General features: G+C 27.6%; 1 protein-coding gene across 1 annotated transcript; it reads right to left on the bottom strand.

The window, feature by feature from the left end:
• Positions 1 to 149: 149 nt before the first annotated feature.
• LOC107165951 (ATP-binding cassette sub-family G member 1) lies at positions 150 to 27,252 on the bottom strand. Its single transcript, XM_089226373.1, has 10 exons — positions 26,555 to 27,252; positions 9,908 to 10,025; positions 6,543 to 6,878; positions 4,616 to 4,857; positions 3,980 to 4,114; positions 3,770 to 3,903; positions 2,999 to 3,167; positions 2,821 to 2,921; positions 1,612 to 1,767; positions 150 to 1,109 (listed from the first exon to the last, which is right to left on the bottom strand). Exons 1-10 carry the CDS (start codon positions 26,703 to 26,705, stop codon positions 768 to 770), a joined length of 1,884 nt encoding a protein of 627 aa, XP_089082499.1. The 5' UTR covers positions 26,706 to 27,252; the 3' UTR covers positions 150 to 767.
• Positions 27,253 to 27,789: the final 537 nt, after the last annotated feature.

The raw sequence follows: 27,789 nt of genomic DNA, 5'->3' as shown, positions 1-27,789 counted from the left end.
TAAAGTTGCGCTGGTTCACTGCAAATAATCATGCATAATGAATAATGATCATACTATCGAGTCCATCGGCTAGTCACATTTTACTCGAAGGACATAATATTAATATACGTATATGTATACGAGTAGAAACATCAACAAACGCTTTGACATAAAACTTAATAATAGTGTGTATTATAAAAATAGACGGCGAGTAAAAAAAAAAAACATTACAATTATAACAAGTATATCATCAAACGGTATTTAAAGACTTAACGTATTTGTGACAAACGAAAAAAAAAATGCCATAAGTACGTTCCTAAATAAAACATTTTCTTATAAGAAAACAAAATAAAACAATTGTCTAGGAACTTAATTACGAGATGAGTGTTACTCTATATATATATAGGTACTTATAATACAGAGCAACGTCATTGTAACAAACATACCAAGGGTAAACAATATAAACCTCAAGTATTATCAGTTATCACAATAATTTATCTTTGTATTGTACATAACAATAATAATTATATCAATAGAAGCCTATTATGTAATATTATACTATACAGTATACACATATCTGTAATTTATAAAATATGTATTATTATTATACATATTATAATAAAAACATTAATATATTAATCATCATCGTACACTATATACACATAACACATATCAAATAAAACGTTTTACCAAGTAATTTAAAATAATATATACACATATAGGTGTAATGATTATCTGCGGTTTAAGGCACATCAATCTAATCGTTGGTTTTTATGTCATAATATTATCTACCGCTTGTTCAGCCTGTACCATATGACCGTTGTAGTCAACACGTAAGTGCACAGGAAAAAGAAACATATGTAGAAAAATTCGGGATAGATGTTCACCTGGGCGAATTCCATTTCGGTGAGAAACTTTATGGGGTTCTTGTAGTGACAGTACATCTCGTCGGAGCACGGCAAGACGCCCCTGCTGAAGCCGTACAGCGTGTACACGAGACTCTGGAACGATCCTCGTACAAAACTGAAATAGTGAAGCCACACATAGATGGCGGGTATGTCCGTAAATCGTATTGCGAAACCAAACACGGACAAGAGCACCATAAACACCGGTCCGACGAATACAGACACCTGAAACGTAAATTCATTAGGCATCATGACCTTACATTTGTATATATAGATATATTTCCGATTATATATTATTTAAATATAGCCGCGTATTTAATGGTTTCACATTATGATTTTGGATAAATTACGTTAAGTACCATGACGTGGTACAAATGTACAATCGAAAAACATTAAATTCAGAAAGAAAAAAAAAATATTTGAATAACAATTAAATTTTAGACATTATTATCATTTTGAGATATGAATTCTATATCAATACGTTCGTAATTTATTGATTAATTTATATATATATATATATATATATATATATATATTAATATATAAGTATTTATACCGTGTTAAAGCATTTTGATAATATTTAATTTACACTAAGATAGGAATATTTTTTATAGGCATAATATAATACATAATGTGTGATTAAATATCCCTCAGGTAATTAAAAAGGATTGACATTATTATAATTATATTATTATAATATAATTATTAGAATAAGTAACAAACTTACTTTGACTGGCAGAGTAGCGCCGCACAAGAATCCAGTACTCTGTGACGTCAGGGAAGTTACAACCAGAAATAGAGTGAAATAACTGAATCGCATCAATTCCAATGGTTGGCTGGTCATGATATACGAAGGCACGATGTAGACGAGGCAACAAAGTATCTACGATAAAACAATAATAATTAATATTAGAACTAGAATTATCATACAGCACGCGTTTTTTTTTTAATTGATTTTCAAAAAAGCAACCACCTATTGAATAAAAAAAATTGTACTTTGAGTTCCACCTAATGTAAAAACTGCTTTATAAACAACTCACTAATTGGGATCAAAAAATAAAAACTCAATCCAAATTTAAGACTATTGTGGAAATAAATTACGTTACAGCCAAGTACAGTCTACCACTTCAATATTGATAGTTTTTTTTTAATAATATAAATTGTTTCAATAGTAATGTATATATACAGGGCGATTTTTTTATCATGAACCACTCATTATTTCAAAAAGTATCAATGTTTTTGAAAATATTTTTTTACAAAGTTTCATGTTGTTAAAAAAACAATGTTTTTATGAAAAAATTATATTTTTTAATACTTTTTATCTTTATAATTTTTTAAGTTTTTTACTTTTTTGAATGGCAACCTAGAGTTTTAATTTCATATTCCAAAGCAGAATATTTTTCTAAGTATTTTGATACGTAAAAGTTGAATTTTGGACGAGTAGTTTATGAGTTATAAGTATTTAAAGTTTAGATTGGCGGAGTGGTGTGGTACGGGGTTACCCTGCAAAATGTTTGTCCACTACTCCGCTTGTCTAAACTTTAAATACTTATCTCATAAACTACTCGTCCAAAATTCGATTTTTACGTATCAAAATACTTAGAAAAATATTCTGCTTTGGAATATGAAATTAAAATTCTAGGTTGTCATTCAAAAAAGTAAAAAACTTAAAAAATTATAAGGATAAAAAATATTAAAAAATATAATTTTTTCATAAAAACATTGTTTTTATAACAACATGAAACTTTGTAAAAAATTATTTTCAAAAACATTGATACTTTTTGAAATAATGAGGGGTTCATGATAAAAAAAATCACCCTGTATATATATATATGATAACATGCGAAAATTAATGATACTGAACAAATCATGATTTGTGGATTCAATCGATTGATTAAATCCATTAAGCATAACTCGCTGTATTTAGTAACCTCACCTGAAATGGTATTTCAACCAGTAGTATGGATATCATGTACGGAAAAAGTTTGAACCAACTGTTGAAGTGTTCCCGCTTCAACACCTTGTACTCTAATGGAACTGGAAAAACGAAAAAATAGTAATTTATAAATATTCAAAACAAAGAATGCAGATATAATTATTAAGATAATACTCACAAGACACGATAACGGCCATCTGACCAGTGTAAACCAAAAACAAATTGGTGCCGTACACAAACACCATATTGCTGATCATCACCGATGCATCGTTGCCCACGCCACGATATAGGTATCCAAAAATAATGGCAATGACGAAGTGTGCGAAGATCCGCAACATAAGGTTTGACTGAAATTTTTAAACCATGCGTGTCAACACAACTATAAAGTGGATGGAAAATTTTTCCGGAACTTCAAAGTCTTAGTCTATTATAATACGTGAAGTTGACACCACACTGATGACTGATGCCAGACTTCCACCAAATACATTTAACAATAATCATATAATTTTTAAAAGGTTATATAACCTGTTAAACTTAACTATCCGAGTTATGAATTTCTGGGACCAATTTTACATATTGTACCAGACCATAGCTTCGAAGTAGGTAACGGAAAATGATATCAAAAAACTCTTATAAACTTGTTAGGTTTTGTTAGAAATGTTTAGCACCAGTGCACCACATGTCTACAATTCGGTAAGTGATGTCCAATAAGCACCAAATATGCTTGTTGGCCAAGTTTAAGGGTACAATACGCACGCTATCAGTAGGTAAGTATATTATGGTGTCAACTTCCTGCAGGTATTTTTTTTCCTCAAATTACTTCGATTAACATTATATTTTTTTGCTATGATTATGCACAGCCTAATTTCATAAATATTGTACATATTTGTTTTACCAAATTTAATCGTGCATTGCAGTTCGTTGACAATTGGATACATATTTTACTCACTTTGTTACGTTTGTACATGATTACATTTCGCAAATATAAATGATAAGCTTGTAAATAATATGGAGGTTTGTTTAAAATCTTGCTTTTGAGTGGCTGTTTCTTGACAACAATATTATTGTTTTTCAAACATGTGCCTGAATACCAAATACATTTTCACATAAATTAACATCATCATAATTCTTCATTACAATAAATATAAAGTAAACGCACCATTTTCTAGTTGTAATTCTTGGTCACCGGAAATTAAATGACAGTTATTGTGTTTCTTAATGTATATGGTTTTTGTTGTATCAGCCAGTTTGGCCAGTACATCAGTACCATATTCGCCTATTGCTACTTCGATTACTAATATTAATAAACAAAAAATAAAAATACGATTAATTTTAAGTACAAAATAATCAATTACTCAAATGATAAAATAAGTCCTAACAACATTTCACTAAGTTTTTATCTCATAATAAATAAAATGCAATATTATTTAATTAGTATTTTAACTTTAACGTTTTATTTACAGATAGATGCATAAACTCTAGATACAAGTGATAACTATTTGAACTTATACATTCCGAAATAATTCAAGGTAGAAATTATAGTTATCTTTTACAATATCATGGATTTCATTCGATAAAAATTGTAAACATGGATGTTTAAAAAATATAAAGGCTAATAAGTTAAAATATAATACTTTTTGTAAAATATTATTTCTTATATTGCATAACTGAATAATTGAATAACAATTTCAAAATCATATATTTAATTTTAAATTTGTATAATAAACATAATTTTTTTGAGAAATCCTGCGAAAAAAACTTAACTACTTAAACCTAAATAATTTTATATACTTACAGAAGTCTGCAGGATTGTGGTAAGGTGGACATACGATGGTTCGTTCGGCAAAGTAAGGAATAACTAAGTTGGGAGGTCCTTGGTAGATGCACTGGCCTGTACTCAATGCATAAATTTGGTCGAACTTTTCGAACAGTAAAGCACTGGGCTGGTGCAGTGTGCACACCATGGTACGACTTTGGTTGTGAGCTAGGTCAGCCATCAGGGTTACGAACTGGCTGCAAGATTGGCTGTCTAAACCACTGTGAAAATTAAGTTATCGTCTCATTATAATATAAATTTCATTTATAATATCTGTAGTATAATATAATGTTATATGCATGGGATTTTAATTTAACTCATAAAAGTTATGTATATTTTTATGCAACAAATAAATAATATAATAAGTTGATTTACGTGTAAACATAATTGCATTCACTGTTTAATTATGGACAATATACCAATAACGCGTTAATAGTCGTACTACAAATATATTTGTATCAACAAATATGTTGTGTATAGTAATAAGTTATACAATGGAAACAAATAGAACGATTTTGTTTTAAATAGAACTCAAAGTTCTAAAATATACATGACCATAATTATATAGGTACCTCGTTGGACCAATCACAATTTAAATATATTAATATATCGATTTTCATCAAGGTGTTGATGACACAAATGAAAAAAATATCTGTCGATTTATTGATGAAATGTAGCCAATTGGAAAGTCTCAATGTCATAAGATAAAAACATATTAGGAACTGTTTTGAGATCTCCACTAACGTTCTGGATGACGTCATAATGAATGAATCAGAGTAATTACAAAGAAAATAATGATAATAATATACGATGAAGGCATTGTTCCGTGTTAAACAACAAAACTGGTCCAACGGTTTTGTACCGTAATAAATAATAATAAATCAACAAAAAGTATACGTAAGGTTACGTAATAGGTTCTAAACGATCATTTTATAATAACCTGTACGTATTCTTGGAGTTTTATTCTTCTTAAGAGAATATTTATTCGGGTTTCATACTTCTTTTGTGTGTATTTTTACTGTAATCATTTATCAAACACTAAAGACAACACATATACCAGCTAAACGAATGTAACGTTAGGAAAGTGTGACCTTCAAAAAGTCACGTCATAACTGATCTGTGAAAAGTGTTTTTTTTAAATCCATTGACGATCATAGATATGTGTATTTATATAGTCATATTACTATATTACATATGCATAATGGATTTATTGTACATATGTATTAGTGATTTGAAAAATTGAATCGAAATCAAATAATTGTTAATTAAAATGTCTTCTTAAATGAATGAACAAACTGACAATTGGTGAAAATTTTTTTTTCATAAATTCATTTAAAAATGTTTCGTACAATGGGAAACATATTATACCGAAGTATATTAGTTGATAATAGTACACAATAATTCAATACTTATAAGTTATAAACTTATAACTTATAACTATATCATAAATAAGAAAAACATACACAAATTTGGGATTGCACAGTACTCCCAAATTGTTCACACAATGTGTAACAAAATAGCTGACAAATATTATTACTGACCATGTTATAACGGTTTGTTTAAAATTAAACTTTAAATCAATAAAAAAAAATGTGATTAAAATATTATGATTTAAAAAAAAACATCAACTCTTAGAATACCTATATTAATAATTAGTAAAGCATTTAATGTAACTATAATTTATAAGTATATTATAATAGGTACCTAATGTAAATTTATTGTAAGTGTCTATAATTATTAATTTCCATTCTATATTTTAAAAAAAAATTTTTTATTCACATTTATCTAATTAAAATAATCATACACCTAATATACATAATGTGAGAAACGAAAGATTATTTACTAAATTACATAATATTTTCACCTAATACTTCATGATGTGTATCGTAAAATGTGTGTTACTCACGTGGTTGGCTCGTCTAGGAATAATATCGACGGATTGGTTATAAGTTCTAAAGCGATTGACAGTCTCTTTTTCTGGCCTCCGGAGAGCCGTTTGGTAATGGTGTCTCCGTGGATGGACAGACCCAACGCATCCAGCAGGTCCTCCACTTGGCCGGCCTTTGATGTCGCCGACACGGTTGTCGGTAACTTGAGGTGGGCTGCCACCGTCATCGATTCCCTGACGGTCAACAGGTCGCGCACGTAATCGTCCTGTTGTATGTAACAGCTGATGTTCGCCATTTGTTTTTCATCTCGCAACGAGTCGTTCAAATACACTTGGCCCGAACTTCCACTTATCCTGCAAAGTACGTTTAAATCGAGTCATCCAATATTATATTATATTCAAAATCGTATTTCTAAACCATAAAATATACGATTTTAAATACTATAAATTTTCACAAGCTTTTGTTATTGTTATCAAATTTGTTTTAAGAAACGAAATTTATAAACGAAATTCAATGCACCCTGTAAAAAATTATCCAAATTAGACCACTCTACTATGGGTGAGAGTTTTTCTGTAAAGTTTGTTTTTAGTAAAAAATTATGTTTTCATTTTTGGTTGGCGGTGCCGTTGACACATGCGAGCGTGCAGCGTATGGGTAGATAGCCTGGTACCCACATACAATCGCGTTCACACACTCACACTAATCATCATTGAGACAACTAACACAAAATATTCAATAGGTGGTGGCAGATAAAATTGATATTACTTAAATATTGCCCCTTAATAAATACACACGATCAGGCTCCTTAAAATGTTATTTCTTGTCTAAAAAACAATAATACATAACAAATTCAAACACAGTTTTTCTATAACAGAAAATTAAATACTTATTAATAGAATAAATATTTATTTTGTTTCTGGGATGAGACGGGTCCGATTAAGGATTAAAATTTTGGTCATCAAAAATAGTCAAAAATAAAATTTAATTTGATTATTTTTAAATATTTAAATAAAAAATTGTCCAACATATTACAAGTTTTAAAATAATAATACTCATTGAGCATAAAAGTATTGTGAGGGGCTTCTTTAATAATATGACCTAGCCCCCCGTTCAATTGAAATTTACAATTAAATTATAGTTAATATTTAATATACATTATAGGTATGTAACAATACGTGTTATGTGATTATTATCATATTGTATCATTGAATAATTCACCAATAAAATATTGCGGAAATATTAAGTTGTTCCTCTTTGTAACTGGCAATTTAAGTGCAGATGTTGTCCGAACTACTTAAAAAATGCAGTGTGCGTTGCCTCCGAGACGTGTGATTTTAATTGGCCACGCTGTCGTTCACGGAAATCACATGTAGTTCCAATTATTGATATTATCATATAAGTAAAGTATGCACATCTTTTTGTAACGATTAATAAAAATACGTTAAATTGGTTCTTTATAATATGTATTTAACTACCTAGGTACTTACTTAATAAATAAATTGAGACATTGAGTACACCTGCCTATGGGTATTATTTCTTTCAGACAAAATAAAATAAGCATTTAAAAATCATATTTTTTCCATTTAAAATTGAATAGGTAAATATTGTAAAAATTCACTTTAAAGTCATTTATTATATAGAATATTAATTATAGGGATCTAATTAGTTTATCTAGTTATTAAATATATTCTTCATCCACGTCAATTTTTCCAACATGAACTGTATATGTTTTGGATGTTCTACCATCTTTAAAGGTGCATACTACTAAAACAATGAGTTAACGAGGGTTATTCTAAAAGTATTTCAAGTAAAAATTAAAATGATTAACAAACGTATTTGAGCATTTTTTAAATTATTTGTAACTTGTATAAGTAGTTACATATACTTGTCTTGTAGAAATAAAATAACTGAGTCCAAAATACATAAGTATAATTTATTAATTTATGATAAGGTGATTAACTAATTGTTGATTTGAAAAATGTATACATAAAATATTACACGTGGCTTACTATTCACGTGCCTTAGTGTTTACTTGCATGTTTATCATGCAGATCTTGAACAAAACACAATAAAATGGCTATTGTTTATTGATACTTTTATTCGAAATCATATTAATTCATCAAAATACAAATCATTTAATAATTAATTCTTATAACATAATTGAATTTGTTCTTAAAATGTTAAAAATTATGTAAAGGTACACATCAAACTATCTTGGTTCATGTTTACATTTATAACTAACCAATCAAATAATTATTTAAACTGGAGTAAACAGTACACAAATTTGTTTGTACAGGTGCTAAATTACTATATTGTTATTCTATGAGATTTAAAAAACTATACAATTATTGCATTTTTATTTGTATTTGTTTTAACAATAACAATATGATCAACTGACAATTATTGTCATGATTGTAATTAAATAATAAAAGTTAGTGAGAAATTGCTATTTGATTATATCTATTTATTTGATTTATATAATCTATACAAATTTTGTATAATGAGTGTATATGATACTAAAAATGATCCAACACTGAAAAACAACTTGATTTGGAGAAGTTATTACTGACGACACTCGTTTTTTAGATGCAAATAATAATGTAGGAATAAGATACGATATCAGTTTCTTTTTAACTTCTTGGGGATAAGAATTTATTGAAATAAGTTTTTGCTAGGATCTGTGGGTGGGCATTTAAATAATTATGATAGCTAGTGTAAAATGTTTTAACTGTTTTTGCAATTTCTTTTATTTGTAAGTATGCATTTAAGATTTGATTTTGAACATAAATAAGTAGTGCATTTGTGATTGGTTGGAACTTTTTTTTTAGTTATTTAAAAATGTATTTAAGTCGGATTATTTAAACGGTTAGTAAGTTTAGACAGGGTTAATAAATAGCTTATAAAGATAACGTTTTTTAAGAAATATTATTTTTACTTTAAGTAGATAAATTGTTTAAACAAATACAAATGCGAGAAATCATATTTTTTTATTTAACGACACTGACACATTTTAAACAATTGATTAGAATTACGAGAAGTAAATGTATATCTATCTTATTGTATAATATGTGTCTAAGCGTTGGTGATAATTTTAATAACTAAACCAAATCATATGGTCAAAATGCCCTATATATCCATGGGTATCTAGAACATAAATTTTTGTCACCTTAAGGTCGCATGGATACAACGTTAAGTGACAACCAAAATACTCGGTTGTCTTGTTTTACAAAAATTACATTTCCTACTTAGATTTTTTACTCAAAGAAAACAATAGCCCGTGAGCTAGCATTTATTAATAGTCGATTTTAATGTATTCATAATTCTTGGTTACATACCACGGTACACGACACTTATTAAAATATTATTGTTTTAATGCACTCACGAGTATCCGGCGAGAACGTTCAGTAATGTGCTCTTGCCGCAACCTGACGGCCCCATGATGGCTGTTAGTTCTCCAGACCGGAAACAGCCGTTGATGCCGTGCAAAATCTCTTTTTTTACTAAAAACGAAAAACAAATATTTACCGACCATGACACTTTAATTATACCTATTTTGGTACCTAACTTAAGTAAATCATTATAATTATTTAAATACCCATAGATCATTTGTAAATTAGGTTAATTATAACAAATAATATGTCTGTATGCAAACTGCAAACGTAACACACGTGCAGTATTATAGTCAATATTTTACGGTGTTAGGTACACTTCACTCGACGCTGTCGATTACATAAACACAATAATATAATATTTAGAGAAATTAAGTATAAGGATTTAAATAGACATCAGATAACAGATAACGGTTTGAGAAACTTTTGTATTTAACAAGCCTAATATGACTCAACATACACTTCAATAATATAATATATTATAGTCTATAAATATTGTCGAAAGTTGAAGCATATAGTTTGATCATTTGATGACAAATAAATAAGTGTAGGTATATGATTATAATTATTTTATACAACATTTAATAAAATCCAATATATTTAAAAAAATAATTAAATATCATTGAATTCGAGTTCTATTGGAAAACTGCGACTTGTTTTAATTGTAGAATACTATTACGATTATATTTATTTTCTATTTCGTATTTTAAATTACAAATTAAATTTAAAGTTCTAATTTAATCAGTTTTTATTTCGTACATTTTTTTCGAACCAATTTTAAAACATATTATCTTATTATGAGTAGCTAGGTATATTAAGCAATACGCCAATACTTTTCTAGTTGGATAAAAATCGGAGATCAACAATATTCGTTTGACACGAAAATATTTGATATGAGGCACGAGCATTGATTATAAAATAGACCATAATGATACGAGTGATTCGTGAAACACATAGAGTAGGCATACAATTCTATAATGTTTTACGTGGTCATAATGTAGGTATTTATTTTGTGTTCAATCGTATTGTGAAAAAACTGTCTGACAAAAAAAGCCGAGCTCAACCAAGTACCACTGGTACAACTAATAATTTATCTGATACCACCCATTATCTTGATTCATCACCCACCCGGGCCTAAAGCTTAATTAAAAAAAAAAAAAACAATCAACACGTCCACCGTAATTTTTTTTCTAGAGTAGTCAAAGGTTGTTTTTGATTTGTAGAACATCAATGTCACCGAAGAACGTAACGTAACGACTACCTTGTTGGATTGACGATCCGTTGTGACGGAAACGAATTTCAAGGCGGAAATCACTTGTTATTTCATTTTATATTATGTATGGTTGTTTCACTGTCAAATCAGATAGATAGTTTTGACTAAAAATTGTATTCTACTCGCAGGTTTTCTTTTATTTACATTGCACATTTCAAGGCTACAACCACAGGCGACGATACACATCACATATCTCTGATTATTATTAAATTTTTTTTTCTGCTCCGATAAGTATAATTGGAAAATTTTTTTACACGGTTATATTGAAATATTTTTGTCACGATGAAGTTGTATCATTAATAATCAATGGTATTAAATAATAAATATGTATATATTACAAGTGAATGAAAAAATAATAAAACATGATAGGTACACGAGTGAAATAGAGGCATGTTATATTTTTTATTTTTTAAGTATTTCCGTACAATTTTACGAATTTTACTCTTCATCGGCGCATCTACATAACATGGCATTTAATAAACAAGATATTTTTTTCGTTTTCTTCAATGGACAATAATATTATATCATATTATGATATAACATAAAACATCCAATCAATTATCGCAGATCGTACATGAAAATAATTTGGGTCATTCGATGGCCGTGACACTCAACTTGCCCGCATTATGTTTTACTGTATGCCTCCTCCTTATGTGTATATTATTATATTGTTCGGATCGAAGGCCGTAGACGGCGGTAACGCTTATCCCGAGATTATTCTGCTACCAGCAACTAGGATTCGTAAATAAACATTATACAATGAAATAAATAATATCCTAATTGAATAGTAAAACTCCAGTAGGATAATAATATTGTTTACGGTTAATAGTTTACAGTATAATAGCGTGTCTTCTTCACCAGTAACCATACAACTAGGTGACCTAGTCTAGGTCTTGGTGTGTAATATTTTATATTAAACGAAAGGAAAAAAATCTATAACTACCTATATGGGCTTAGGATTTTTAAATATTATGATCACCATCGCACGTCACCAAATATGATAAGCAGCACACTGAGAATTTATAATAATATTATCAATAATACTATGATATTATTAAGATTTTTTTTATTGTTTCAACAAAACATTAAATTTTTATCGAGTACCGCATATTATAACTCTCTTTATTAAAATAAAGTAAACACACAGTACAACTTACACAGACATATGAAATATTTTTACAGAGCGTACTGCGTATTAAGTTAGAATATATTTAAAAAATAATATAAACACAAATACATAATGTTTAGAGATTTCGAAGTAATTTGATAAGTTATATCCATAGCAAATAAAACCATTACAATAACGTTTATCACCAATAGTTTATTTACGGAAACGGCTTTGGAAAAATAGAATCAGAATATAATACATATTAAACTATAAAAATTGTATGTATGAGTACGATAACATTTTATATATTCAATTAACATGTTTGTGCATATATTATAGATTAGGTACATTATATCCTTTATTATGTCTATATATTATACGAATAAGAAAAAGCAGCAAACACTAGTATCATGGAATTATATCAAATACCATATAGTCTCGTTACGACAGCGACGTACTAAAATTAGCGATTAGATTTTAATTAATTGTATTTTTTATTATAAATAATACAATTTTTTAGTTTAAACCAATTATGCTAAAATATACATTTCATAATATAGTTTTGGTAATAATCAAGAAACAATTCCCATAATACAATTACAACATGTCAACATAATGATATTGGAAACCATCTGAAATTCTAAAACATCGTATACCCACTACCCTGCAGATACCTATATATTATCGTTCGCAACCAATTTTATAAAAATGTTAATATATTTAATAATATGAAAAAAAATATTATAAGTTTCATTATCAAAAATAAATTTTGCAAATTTAGGTCTAAACGACTCATTACAATTTATAATTCTGAACCAAATAAAATATTTTTAATATTCAATCACATAATGTAAGTACTTAATAGTTACTACTCACGTCAAATTTATGAAGTTGCAATTATAAATAGTAAAATACGTATTTTGTAAGAATTTTAAGTCTACTTTCGTTTTTCAGTAATTGTTTAAATCATATCATTCACTTTACACTATTCTTGGTTGACTGTACAAAGATGAAAGTATCATCATACTCGATTTGAAAGCAACTATAATCGCATTAAATACATATTGACCATATTGTACACATTATATATAAACATAATGGAGACATAGAGTTCTTCTATGTAAAAATTGAATGTTCACTGAATAAAAAAATTGTATAACCAATATTATCATTACGCATAGCTTAGATAGGTAGGTACTCTCAAAATCTAAAAGTGAATTGGTTAGGTTAGATAATAAATAAATTTTATAAAACGATGTCTAATACATTATGGTAGTAAAATCATTTATGAATAATATTTATAGGAATAAGTTATATAATTACATTTTAATCAATATACATTTTATTGGGAATCTTCAATATACAATTCTCATAATTTACTTAAGATATAAAAATTAAAAATGTATTTTATTGATATTATTTAGCAATGCAATACATATAACATTCCTATTACCTATAGGCTATAATATCATTAAAGTATTCATAGAACTTAATCTCTTTAACACAGTGCCAATAATTGGAAAATATATAAAATTTTCTTCTAATTCTAACCTTTACCATTAATTTCGTAAAATTATATAATTTTGATAAATGGCCGATTAAGTATAAGTGTTATTTACGAACATCTTTATAATACTTTTCTTTCGTGTATTTAAGAAGCAATTACTACGTGTATGTGATGGCGTTAAAACGGTTTAAAAAATGTAAACCATTTTAAAAGTTAAAACGATAATACTACGTAGTTTATGAATTAATAACCGATTTAACGCCATTATATAAACTTAGTAAATGATAGAAGCAGGAACAGAGATAAAAGTTTATTGAATTGAAAATGCGGGAATAATAAATTTGAGAAGTAGAAAGGTTATTAATAATAACTTGCTATTTTATCAATATTATAATTTATAATATTTTTAAATGTTATATATCAGTTAATTCTTCAAACCTGTTAGTATGCTATTAGAGTGTTTAAATGTTTTAATTTAATTAATTAAACTATAACTATTATCACTTTTCAAAATTCATAAACTTTAGTCACTCTGTTCAAAAAAATCCAATGATGTTAATGCTAGGTATGGTACACAATAGAAATATAATATAGATTTCAAAATATTAATGATTTCTAGTAACCCTGTGATACGTTTAAACATATACATAACTTTTCATAAAATATTAAATCGTTTATTATTATTTAATTATTGTTATTACTTTTAGGTAATATATTCTTATGAAAGCATCTGTCATAAAAAAACAGATATTTTATTCTATATTTCTATACTAATATACTCGTAATATACCTCAATCATCATTATTATTTATTTATATGATATACTATCTACATGAAAATAGAATTGTTTGAATTAAAAATCTAGTTAAGACATTAAATAATTGAAATAGAACAATTCAAAACGTAAAACCATAATATAAATAATGAGATAGGTACACGATATAATAATTTACCAGAAAGTTATATGTAGGTAGGTAGTTTAATTGTTTAGAAACATTTAAATACGTTTTCTAACATAATATGTTACTCAAGATAATTTTAGAATTATTTTTGGCATGAAGCTCCAGGGATTTGAATTAGTTGGCTTAATACCACATCATCTACAACACTATTTACGAACAACAATTATTAATAGCCAATAAGAAGGGGTTAGACGACAGCCAATATGTCTTTATTGATTATAATTTATATGCTTATCAACCAACAAGTTTCAACAGTATAACATATATGTATATAGATACAAAATAAAATATTGTTTTAAATCCAATAAAACTCGGAAGTCTGAGATTTATCTCTTGTATTATATGTATAGTATTATTACATAATACCTCATTATTATACAGACTTTCGATTATTATTGTTAGTCGGCCATTGACATTACAGAAAGCAAACCGGTTCAAGGTTACCGAGACTCCAGTTTGCCACATTAATTAATTAATAATTAATAATTAATTTCATAATTTCAATTTGTATAAAATATTGCTAATTACTTGGTTATGACGTTTAATTAATTTTAAATGCATATCTATTTTAAAAGTCATATTATGGAATGTACTATTTGCAAACATTATCATGTATTCCATATTTTTAACCATATACGTAGGTCATAGGCATTATGATCCATATATTTCGACTGAATGCGTAATTAGTATTCTAATAGAATCATTTCCCCCAATGGCGTGTCCTGAACTTTTTTTGTGGATGGGCCACACAAATTAAGTTCAGAATGGTTTTACCCCCTCCTTATACTAAAATTTGATCAATTTATAAGTTTTAGTATTTCTATTCTATATAAGTACTAATTATATAAAAATGTGGGTGGGCACATGCCCACCGGACCCACCCTCTAAACACGCAACTGATTTCCCTAAGCTAAATAATTTACTAAGAACTAAATAGTTACTAATTAACAACATAAAAATAAATTATAATTAACTAAATAAGTCAAATATTTAGTCAATAACGTTAATCTAAAATGGGGAGGTGTAGTTTATTCTCCAAATCCAGGAATATTCTAGTTTAATATATGAAAAAAACAGTATTGGAATCTTAGTATTTCTTATTGTCTAATCGTTTACCATTCTAAAACTTTAAAACTTTTTTTTTTAGGTACTTGATGGTGCCAAATTAATTTTATTTAGAATATAACTTGATATAGTTTGATACTAAGTAATTCTCAAATAGGTAGTTATAAAGTAAAATACATGTATCAATACTTAATTTTTTATTTTCTTTAAAATAAAATAATTAATAAAATGAATAAACAGTGATTCATAAATGTATATACTTAATTTATTACAGCATAAAAGTTTTTTTTAGTTTTCTTTTCATATTAGAATGTATTGTTTTTCTAAAAATGTATGTTGGCCGTAAAACGTTTTCTATTGATATGTATAATGACTTAATTATTACATAAGGTGTGTTACAGAGGTTATTATAATTTCAAGGTCAAAAGCACTAATTGAAAGATGTTATACTCATTGGAACATGTTTAGTATTCGTTCTATAAGTTCGGAAATATAATCGTATTTCAGTATTTTCGGAAGACCACATCTACTACAATAGGTAAAATTAATTTTTTTTTATAAGAAAATTTTTTTAAAGGATGGCAATAACAATACGACAAATGGGAACCGATTTTTTAAATCGCATGCGTCACGTGGAATGATGGGATCAAAAAAAAAATCACAAACAAAAACCAGAAGTGACAATGAAAACTACGTCTACCAAAATTATTACCATAGTGTATGTCGCGCTTCATGGTAATATATATCATGTGCATTGTCCGTTCCGTATAGACGTCACACACGCATCTGCGCGATACGCGCCGACCATATCAAAATATCGTACGTGTCATCGGCGCCGGCGTAGGTGGTGATACGTAGAGTTATTATTTTGAATCACACAAATATGATTTATATCCTAACAATGATAAAAACTAATATCACAACTAATACAATATTATTGTACGGTGTTATTATCAAGGACGATTAATCGCCAGAACAGGAAGGAGAGTATACCACTTCCTCTTATAACTCAGACGTAAGCTATTGGTGTTTACGTATGGGCGTATTTCGGTAGGTGTATATATAATATATATATAATATTGAAATTTTTTTCACTATTTATCGAAAACCGTCACGTATCACTTTTATCCGTTGTTCTGTGAATATTATAATATTTTAATATACAATTATTCTAGAGTGTGGCCAAACACAGAGATACTAGTATACGTTATCATATAGTTACCCTAATTTTAGTTTTGGTACACAATTCAAAAATCACGATTGTTAACATATATATTAACTATTATTTAGTTAAAAAATATAGACTATAATTATAACAAATATAAATCGCGCATTAGTCACAAAAAGTAAAGAAAATCTTTTACACCCAGAAAAATAACTCTATTTCCATCACTAGCTATTTGAAAAATTGTTATAATATATAGCCATAATATAATAGTCATTATAAAAAAATATACTGTACGAACATTAAAATGACTTGTGTAATTTCAATTTCAATGATGTTTAATTATAATCATTATTTTTAAAGATTTAATTTACCTATTAACTTTTTAGCTAAATCAAAATTATAATCTTTTACAGTTATTAAGAAAAAAATATTATTCACAACATGCTCGTAAAATGTAAATATAACTATATATGTATATTTAAAAAAATACATCTTTTATGAATAAAAAATGTCTGTAGGTACTATGGATTCTTAGGTGGAACTAATACTTTGATATTAAAATGTTTATTGAATAGAAAAAAAGCTTTCATACTTTTTATTCGACGTCTATGGCATGTGGATTAGACTTAATACTTTAGTTCCTTATTGACTTAAATGATGGATGTAGTACAAGTGACAAGTTATATAGTTGTAAATGACAGATGGCCCAACAAACAAAAATCAAAAAATTATGCTCATGCAAATGATATCCACAAAGACAGATGATCCAATTGTGTTATGTAATACGCACGGCGATTCGTGTGCATACATAGGTGCAGAGAGATGACGAAGAAACACATCATCACTCAATCGACGTCTTAACAGTGACACATTAGAATTCGAGTATTACTTGTATGATTCATTTTAGTGTGTATGTAAGTACTAAACATTTTCTGACAAAATCCAAATTTACTTTACCTAATCATTAACTGATATTTGTTTTGATCTCAAACATTGACGTAATATAATTTTGTTAAAACGATTCACGCCGCCATTCGATTTTTATACGTACAAAACGTGAAGTACATGAAAAACGTTATACTATACCCCAAAGACTTCAGTTACCAAAATCACTTGTTTGACATTTGAAATAGATATTATACTCTCAAACCATTATATGAATATTTTAATTTTAAAAAACATAAGCCAAGTCCTAACCTTGAAAATTGATAACTATACATTAAAAAGACTAAAGAGTAAGTAAAATATGCTCGTGATAAATTTAAAAATATTTACATACAGAAAAACACGAAAATGAATAATACAATATTTAAACATCATCTTTTATTATTAACGTATTGTAGTATATAGGCACTTGAAATATTTAAATACGATTTGGAAATCAACAAAGAATTTAAAAGTTCAAATAACACGTATCTATATGCATAATTATATACTTATATTCAATTATCATGTCAAATACAAAATAAATTGAAAATAACATTTAAAAAAAAAATATTTTATAAAAAAAAATCGTGCTTATAAATCGTGCTGAGTATAAATTAAATTAATTATAATTTAAACTACTGATTTGAACTCTTTAAATAAATTGTTGACATTCAAAATCTACTGAACAACAAAATGATAATTTCGAAATCATAATGATCTAAAATAATTTAAACCAACCCACGGATACTGAGAATTGTGATACTATGAGATATTAAATTAGAAGTAATAAGTAATTAAAAGTGTGTATAACAGGACGTAACTTGTTGTTACAATTATGTAAGTACCCACATATAATATATATATGTATGTATATATTGAGAAATTTTTTTTTAAATTTTTTTTAATTTTTTTTATTAATTTATCAAATTTTACATTTCATATTATGATAATTTATATGAAAAATTACAGCTTGATTAATTAACCCAATAAACAAAGCTTGTGGCGGATTAAATGAGTTACAGTATACAATGACTAGTGAATAATAAATTAATTGTACATGTTGACATATTATATCACTAAAAATAAGTTTACACATAACATATTATAATAAAGTTTGCATTTATACAAATTCACTTAATAACCAATTTTTAACAATTGTTTTAATTAATTTAATATTATAACATTTTGGATTACAATTATCAAAAATATTTTTTTTAATATTTAAAGGTAAAGAGTTATACATAACTGGACCTAAGTAATCAATAAATCTTTGGCTGAATTGTTTATTTGTGTACTTAATACCAACATCATATGCCCTGAATTCTCTTTTGTTTTCAGATTTATGTATACACTGTTTAGAGATATTAACAATTGCAAAAAACTTATACAGCACTTTAACTGGCAACACTCTTAAAGTTTTGATGAGCCTTGTCTCTCTTTTTTATCTAAACATATTCTAACCGCTGAGTTCTGTTGTACTATTAGAGGTCTTATTGCATTATCCGTACATCCTCCCCAGATTATTAAACCATATTGAATAATAGACTTATAGAGTGCCTCATATACAGTACGCATGACTTCCATAGGTAGAATTTTGTTCAATTTATAGAGTTTGAAAATTACAGATCTCAAGCGCATTACTGTATTTTCAACATGTATATTCCATCTCAAAATAGAATCTATAATAACACCCAAATACTTTGTACAAGTTACCCTTATTATTTCTTGACATTTGCAAGTATTAGAGTTAATATTACCACATGTATGTATAAGAATATTATTTATGGGAATTAAGGTGTTATTGATAGAGAAAGCAATAAAATTGGTTTTTTTTAATGTTTAAGGTTAGTTTTTTTACTGTTTAGCTCTTGGAATATTCTATTTAAACCTATTGTAGTTTTCTCCTTTACTGTTTCCCAAGACTTTCCGGAAAAAAGAAGGCAAGTGTCATCAGCATAGGTAACCACTAATCCACCTGTATTTAAGTCGCAAATAGTATTAATATATAAGATAAATAAAATTGGTCCTAAAACACTGCCCTGTGGGACACCACAATCAATTTTCTTTTTATTACTTAATTCGTTATTTACTGAAACTAACTGTGTTCTATTCTCCAGATAGCTAGAGAACCAGTTTAGACTTTCCTCATTTATTCCAAAACCTGGCAAAATATTAATTAATTCACCATGGTCTACGGTATCGAAAGCTTTAGCCAAGTCCAAAAATATTGCTATAACTTTTTCACTATTTTCTAATTTTTCATAAATAAATTGTATTGTTGAATATAAAGCATATATGGTACTCCTGCCCGGTCGAAAGCCAAACTGAAATTGGGATAAAAGTTTATATTTTTCTAAGTAAGAGATTAGTCTAGACTTTACTATTTTTTCAAGAATCTTAGAGAAATTGCAAAGCATATAGATATTGGTCTGTAATTAGACATGTTATCTTTACTTCCTGATTTATACAATGGTTTAACTATAGCTGTTTTAAATTTGTTCGGGAAGTAGCCATGCTTTATACATAAATTGAGTATGAACAGTAGTGGCTCTGCAACATGATTTTCAATTTTTTTTATTATTTTAACTGATATTTTATCAAAGCCAGATGCTGTTTTATCTTTTAGATTTTTTATTATATTTTTTATCTCATCTTTATTTATACAATGCCTATTGCATATATTAATTCATTATTTTAAAATTTAATTCAATGTTGTTTAACTGATTTTTAAAACAATACAATATCAGATAAAATGATTTTTATACTCAAAAAACAATTTCAAAAAAAAAAAAGTAAAGAAATTTAATTGCAACAAGTGACTGCAATCGTCACAGAGGCTCATAAAAATCGTCCCGTAAACTGTTTAAACCTTTAGACTTTAGAACTTTGGCACATTTTAATGTTGTATGTTATTACTCATTAGATATATATATATATGTGTGTGTGTGTTATATCGATCAGGTTCACTAGAGTTCAACGACACAATTAAGTCTTTATAATGATAAAATATTATTTGAACGTATAACACTATTTTGATCTAAAATAATAAATAATAATTGATAAACACATACCATGAGTAAGTTAATATTATATTATAAAGTGTCTTTCAAATTCTGTACTCGAGTTTAATAATATGAATCACTGAACAAAGCTTTAAACAAATCCTATATATTTTTTAGAAAATATTATTATTGTACATATTCTACGTTTTAAAATTTATTACTAAATCCATAGTCTGAAAAATATATTAACAGGTACTCGGTAAATAGTATATAATATTATTCAATCAGATATTTAATAATAGTTTGCTATAATTAGAATTTCAAGTTTAGATTAAAAGAGTAGAGTGGCAGTTAACACTTTTCCCCAACAAGTTTTATTACTGCACTAAAACATTCATGTACATTGAACAGTATAATATTATAATATTATCTAAAATGTAATCTAATAAAGTGTAACTAATTACGTTAGGTTAGATATTAGTAATAAAAAAAAAATGTGGAATACCAATAATAATTCATAGTTCTATCAAGTTATAAAATTACATACAAAAAATATCTATTAATAATATATATAAAATGCAGACAACGCAGTCATCGCGTCTTCATAAAATATAAATAACGACAGCTGATGACAATATATATCCTTACACCCACCACCAACTTCACCTGTCACCTTCGTGTAATTTAATCATTAAAATGGTTACATTAAAATTACTTATCATCCAGCATAAGATTTTAAGCAGAGCGACAATGAGTGTATTGATTTTTCAATGATGCAATTTTTATTTTTATGTTTGTCATCATATTTTTGCGCAGTAAGCATATGCGTAGGTTTTCAACTATATTTTCTGATAGGAAAGTGAATCTAGTTGATACTTTGAGAAGTCAAAAGTAAAAAGTTCCAAAAATAAAAATAAAAATAGGATAAAAAGAGAATTTTTGTTTTTTTTTTTTCGGAAACAAATAACCATAGATACTTGAAATTTCACCAAATGTTGATATAATGTCTTCTAAACATGGTAGGTACTGATATATTTTGAATTAACCATGGACATTTAAAGATTGTTTTTTTTTTATATATGCATGTAGATAAAAAAATTTTGTTAGGTCAAAATGCAAGAAAATCTAATACAAAGTTTCTCATATTAATTCGTATGTAGTACCTTTTATTATTATTTCCTACGATTTTTTCAGTGCACAGTGCAAAGACTTACATTTATATATATTTATTTATAAGATAAGTTGACATGCCCTAAAGAAATCTCTAAATTTGCATAATCACTACATCAATTATAAAATATACATTAAAAACCGAAATATTTTAATTACCATATGATAACGTCGGATAGGAAATTGAGGACCAGGGTGGCCGACCCCAAATGGTTGGGAGAGAAGGCGAAGGAAAAGAAGAAGATATGATAACGTCGGTATCAATAAGAAAAATATTTTTACTAGTTTTTTTTTTATTATTATTTAAAGGTTTCCTGACAGAAGTAATATACAGAAGTAAGTTTTCGACATTTTGTAAATCAGATCATGATTGATATAAGAAAGAACTTTATTTGATGCACAGGAAAAAAAATTATCACATTACATTTTTATTAGTAAAATTAATAATTCATGTTATTAAAAATCCTAACATAAGTTAGGGAAAACTAAAACCAACAACAATAACCATAAATCATTAAGATTTAAAATATCTATAACATTGACAAGCTGACACCAATTGGTGAAATCATCATCACTTTATCAGTAAATTAATTATATACAATATAGGTTTGGAATGTGTGAAGATATATCGATAGTATATAATGTAGGCCACAAATTAATATAAATCAAATATCTATTCAGGCATATCATTTTTTTACCTTATATATACATATATATAAATAAAATATTCATTAAAACGTATGTTTATGTGAATATTAAAATTTGAATATAATACATAAAAAATAGTCAAACATGCAAAATATATAACAAAAGTTAGACTCCTGGTATTATGAAAACATTTTCTAATCACAAAGCTCAATATGGATGAGCTGAGAAGGCATGTAAACTTGTCCCTATAAGTATTAATAGTTACAAAAGATACAAAATATCTTTAATAAATACTTAACTAAAAATTAAAATAATCAAATTAAATATAAACGGCATACCATAAATATCTTGTAAATGCTTTAAGTCCTTCATTCTACAATCTAAATCTTTTCAAATAATTGTGTTTTACTAAAATAGTATACGAAACTAATAACTTAAGTAATTATTTAAGAGTACGTTATTTGATTATTATTTTATATTATAAAAATCATCATTTTTATTCTAGCTCAATCGTGATATTTTATATTTTTATTTTAAAGCTAAACAGTTTATAAGAGATAACTAATGTCGGAATACAGAATACAGTTACATTGTGCAAATTAAATATTTAAATGTTAAAATAATAATATAAATCTAGGACAGGATACAGATTATAGTTGTTATATGATAATGTATCTTTAGGCTACAATATATTCAATACTATGCTAGTTTAATTATTTCGATTCACGTCGGTATAGGAAAGTGGTTTATTTGTCGTATGATTGAATTTTGAAAGCAAAGTTATTAGAAATAATCGAATTTTAAAAATACTACAGCTTTCAAACTATCACAAATGCATAATACCTACTGTTAATTTTCTGATATGAATAATATAAGGTAATTATGAAGTTGATATATTTCCTAACTCGTATGTATAGGTAGTTGGTACTTATTTCATTAATGAGCTATCAATAAAACTTGACCTCTACAACCTTGGTTACGGAAATATTTAAAATAATGATTATTCATATTATATTGTTTATTTTATTATAACTTATGGAAGTTATGACAAAATATAAGTACAATATAATATAATATATAATACTAACCTCATGAGTATAATCAATAAATTTTCGTATGTATATTGTAATTTATAAGAGTAAAATATTATTATTTATTAGTATTAAATCAAAAAAATCAATAACCGTAGAAATATTATGATTTAAACTGATAAAAACCGTTTAAAGTTTACAAAAATTACTCCAAAAATTACTTACAAGACTACAAAGGTTAAAACTAAAGATTTTGCTAAAACTTGTTTAGATTATACCTATAAATTATAAGCTAGTCATAGACTTTATTTAAAGTGATGAATCACAGATAATCCATATAACTACAAAGAAATATAGAAATTTAAAAATATCAAAATTATAGAATAATAATTTAACCTTGGAATTTATAAATTATTGTATTGACAAAGAACATCGAATTAAATGTATTAGTATATAAATATTTATTAAGCAACTAGTACACTTCCTAAACCATTGAGAATTATAACGCATTATTTATTATATTTATTTAATGTTTGATAAAATTAAAAAAATAATTTTTTTTGAGCCCATAAACATCGTGGAAATTACACTACGTATACTTTTAAAGGTTATCCGTTAGATATATAGGTGTCATAATTTTTTTAATGGCTAATCAAATTAAACTTTTAAACCAAATACTATTCCTATTTGCAAATATGTATCCCAATGTGTATTTAGTAGATTAAATTATTCGAAAATATTAAATTTGTGTGGGTATTCATAATGGAAAACTATAATGATAAATCCTCGAATGCATTCCAAAAAATGATAATGAGCGGAACTCTATATAAATATATCAAACGAAAAACAACAAAAACGTTATAAATAATAATAATAATTGTTTAGGAATAGGATGTAATATATTTTTACTAAAAATAAAATGTATACTATATGTGGTGGATTGAATTTATTTTTTATTTTTCTAAATCAGATTATTTATAATTATATCGATCATACTGGACGATAGAGTACCTGGCCTAGTTAATATCCTATAGTTAACATTTGAATACAATATCACAGTATTATACATATCATATTATATTGTTAATTCGTCTAATGGCCACAGTTGCTGCGGACTGTTTTTCTTGAAATAATAAAAAAATAATTGCGTTACTATATTCTACACATTTTGAACGAGCAGCTTAAAAGTTATAAACGTTCTTTAATTTATGGACGTTATAAGCCGACAAGTTTCATTCAGAATCGTTTTTTGAAACGATATAATTTTAAGCGCCTAACAAATAATAATATTACGCTACCTACTATCTTACTCTAGGATGATAACAAAGCGTAGTAAGTGACCATCACGTAGCTTATGTATCCTTACTAGCTTTGTAATAATGTATTTGATACATTATAACAAAGTGCTTTTTTTATCAGCTCCTCAGCCCATAGGCCATAACTACAAATAATCAGAGTTTGACCTTTTTTTTTAACTGTACCTACCTATATTACTATTTATATTATTCCTATAAACTTGACCCCGTATTTTACCTTGACAATCATTTTTAAATTTTTTTTTATAAAAATAATTTTTTCCTATTAAATATGATCCACAGTTTACATATCATATTATAAATACAATATAATATTGTGTATTATTTTATTTTATTTCTTACTAAAAGTCTGAGAACTAATTTATTGTACACCCGTATGGCCGTATGTGTATTACCTCCTTATTTACTATTTAGTATATAAGCAAGATGTATAATATGTTCTGTAATATACCTCCTATAGGCTATAAGTATAATTCTGTATACTTAACTCGATACCTAATGAAATTAATAACCATTATTAATAACTATTATAATTAACTTTTAATACAATGAATTTAAATTTTAAATTCTGCTTCATTAATTCCTTACGTCCATAGAAATTTATAGTTTTTTTCCTATATTCTTAGAACATTATATTTAATATTCAATGTTGGTTCTACCAAATAGTTCTCAAAAAAAAAAAAAAAAAAACTATTCTATACAATACAAATATAAAATGCATAATTAAGTGCACATATTTTATACGTACCTACTTAGCCCTAATAGTTATATTTGACCTGTAACAATGTAACAATATTAATAACCATTATATTTAAAGACACGTTACAACCAACATTTCTCGAAAGTCTCGTTAAAAATATTTCACTTCCTCCGAACATTGATTTTTAAATATAGTTTTCGGTTATATAACCGTCGTTTTATCACACGTTCCACTAGTGGATCTAAAAACAATGATAACAATAGTAAACACATTATACTATTAATATGATGTGTTCATTTGTGTGAAAATCAGTTGATTTTGAGATACTATTAAACCCTACTATCTGCACAAGCCATCGTTATCATTTTTTCGTGTAAATAATTGACTAATATAACGCTAAAATAAAACTGATTCAATAAATTATAGGCAGGTAGGTACTACACAACTTTTAATTGTACAACTAACGCAGTACCTAACTGTATACACACAGTTGCATTATAATATAACAAGTACATTGACATATTATTGTAAGTAGTTACTATATGGGTATTAGGAACTTATACCATGAAGAACCGGTGATTTCCTATGTACATATTACACCATGATTTTATTGTTTAATGGTAGGTGCCTTAATAATATACTATAATAGGTAGTATAATATTATTGGCATATTGCCTATTATTCATACCTACTAATTCCGTCAATATATTAAAATAATACTAGAACATAAGATGTGATATAGTGGCGCAAAACCGACACTAACCTTTCTTGAACTTGCTGAACGTATTTACGGTGTAGGTGAGATTTTCGAACGACAAGTCGACTTCGGCCTTTTTTAGGAATAATTGCGCTTTTTTTCCGGTCACGTTGTTGTTGGACGCGTCATCGGTCCTGTATTTGACGTCGGTCGCCATAGCTTCTCCGTATGCGAGACACGCGTATTGGATAATATTATTCCGATGCACTTACCAAGCGGCGCGAGCTTATTATGTCGTGCAAGAAAACCGACAATCGGGTGGGGTGTGCGTGTGTGTGTGCTTATACTATAATGTTTTGATGATAAAATATTACGACAACTGAGGTGTATCACGTCCGGACGTGATAAAGATACGTCATATTCACGATACTTTGTCCGTGGTCTGTACAATATTATGCACAATTCGCGCGGCGTTTTGTCGCACACGAGACGGGTTTGGGGAACAGAACAAAAAACTTAATCGATAACTCAAAAACTAATTTTATTCCCGTCGGGGCGAGAACCAACGTTTTTGATGTTGTATGATCAGTATTATTACGACGGGATTTCGATCGTTGTCGACGGTTCCGTTCAACTGCCATGCGGAGCCATAAAATATCGGAAAAACTATAATTTCTGTAAGGGAAAAAAACGCAAAACACTAACGACGGACGACCGACCGCTGTCACTACTGGTGAACAGTAGTGTGGCGCAGCTAGTGCGTTCGGCGTGGAGTTCGGTATATTATTATTATTATTATCATCATTACTCCGTGCCCTCCGCCGCCGCCGCCGCCCACCACTCCCCTTTTTTAGGACCGACGCCGACAGCGTGTGTCGCATGCAGTAAATGCCGCCGAGTTCCGCTGCAGATGCGCACCGAGCCGTACTATTATCATTATTGAGGGCTACGGCCGGCGCGCATGCGCACCCTTCCGAAACGGGGTGCGCAGGGACCGTATCTGACGACGAGCGTGCGTCATACAGGCTGAGCTTCGCAACCACGGTCGAATGGTCTGTGTTAATAATAATAATAATAATACGTTGACTACTTTTCCCGCGCAATTTCGTTTAAATCGTGGCATTAGCATTGTCTTATATGCGATGTAGTTGGGTTGTTGCTGAGCATCAGGGGCATAATCAAGGGGCGATGAGGGGGATAGATTCACCCCCCCCCCCCAAATAACTTTCATTTTTCTGCAAAACAATTTATATTTGATGGGGTAGGTTATTGTATGAGGCTTACAGATTTTGCTAAAAACA

The sequence above is a fragment of the Diuraphis noxia genome, unplaced genomic scaffold, assembly GCF_037042655.1.
Source record: "Diuraphis noxia isolate RWA-SAM2 unplaced genomic scaffold, SU_Dnox_SAM2 contig0004, whole genome shotgun sequence".
NCBI classification, from domain to species: domain Eukaryota; kingdom Metazoa; phylum Arthropoda; class Insecta; order Hemiptera; family Aphididae; genus Diuraphis; species Diuraphis noxia.
The sequence above is the reverse complement of the archived record's forward strand: the minus strand, read 5'-3'. Positions and strand labels throughout refer to the sequence as shown.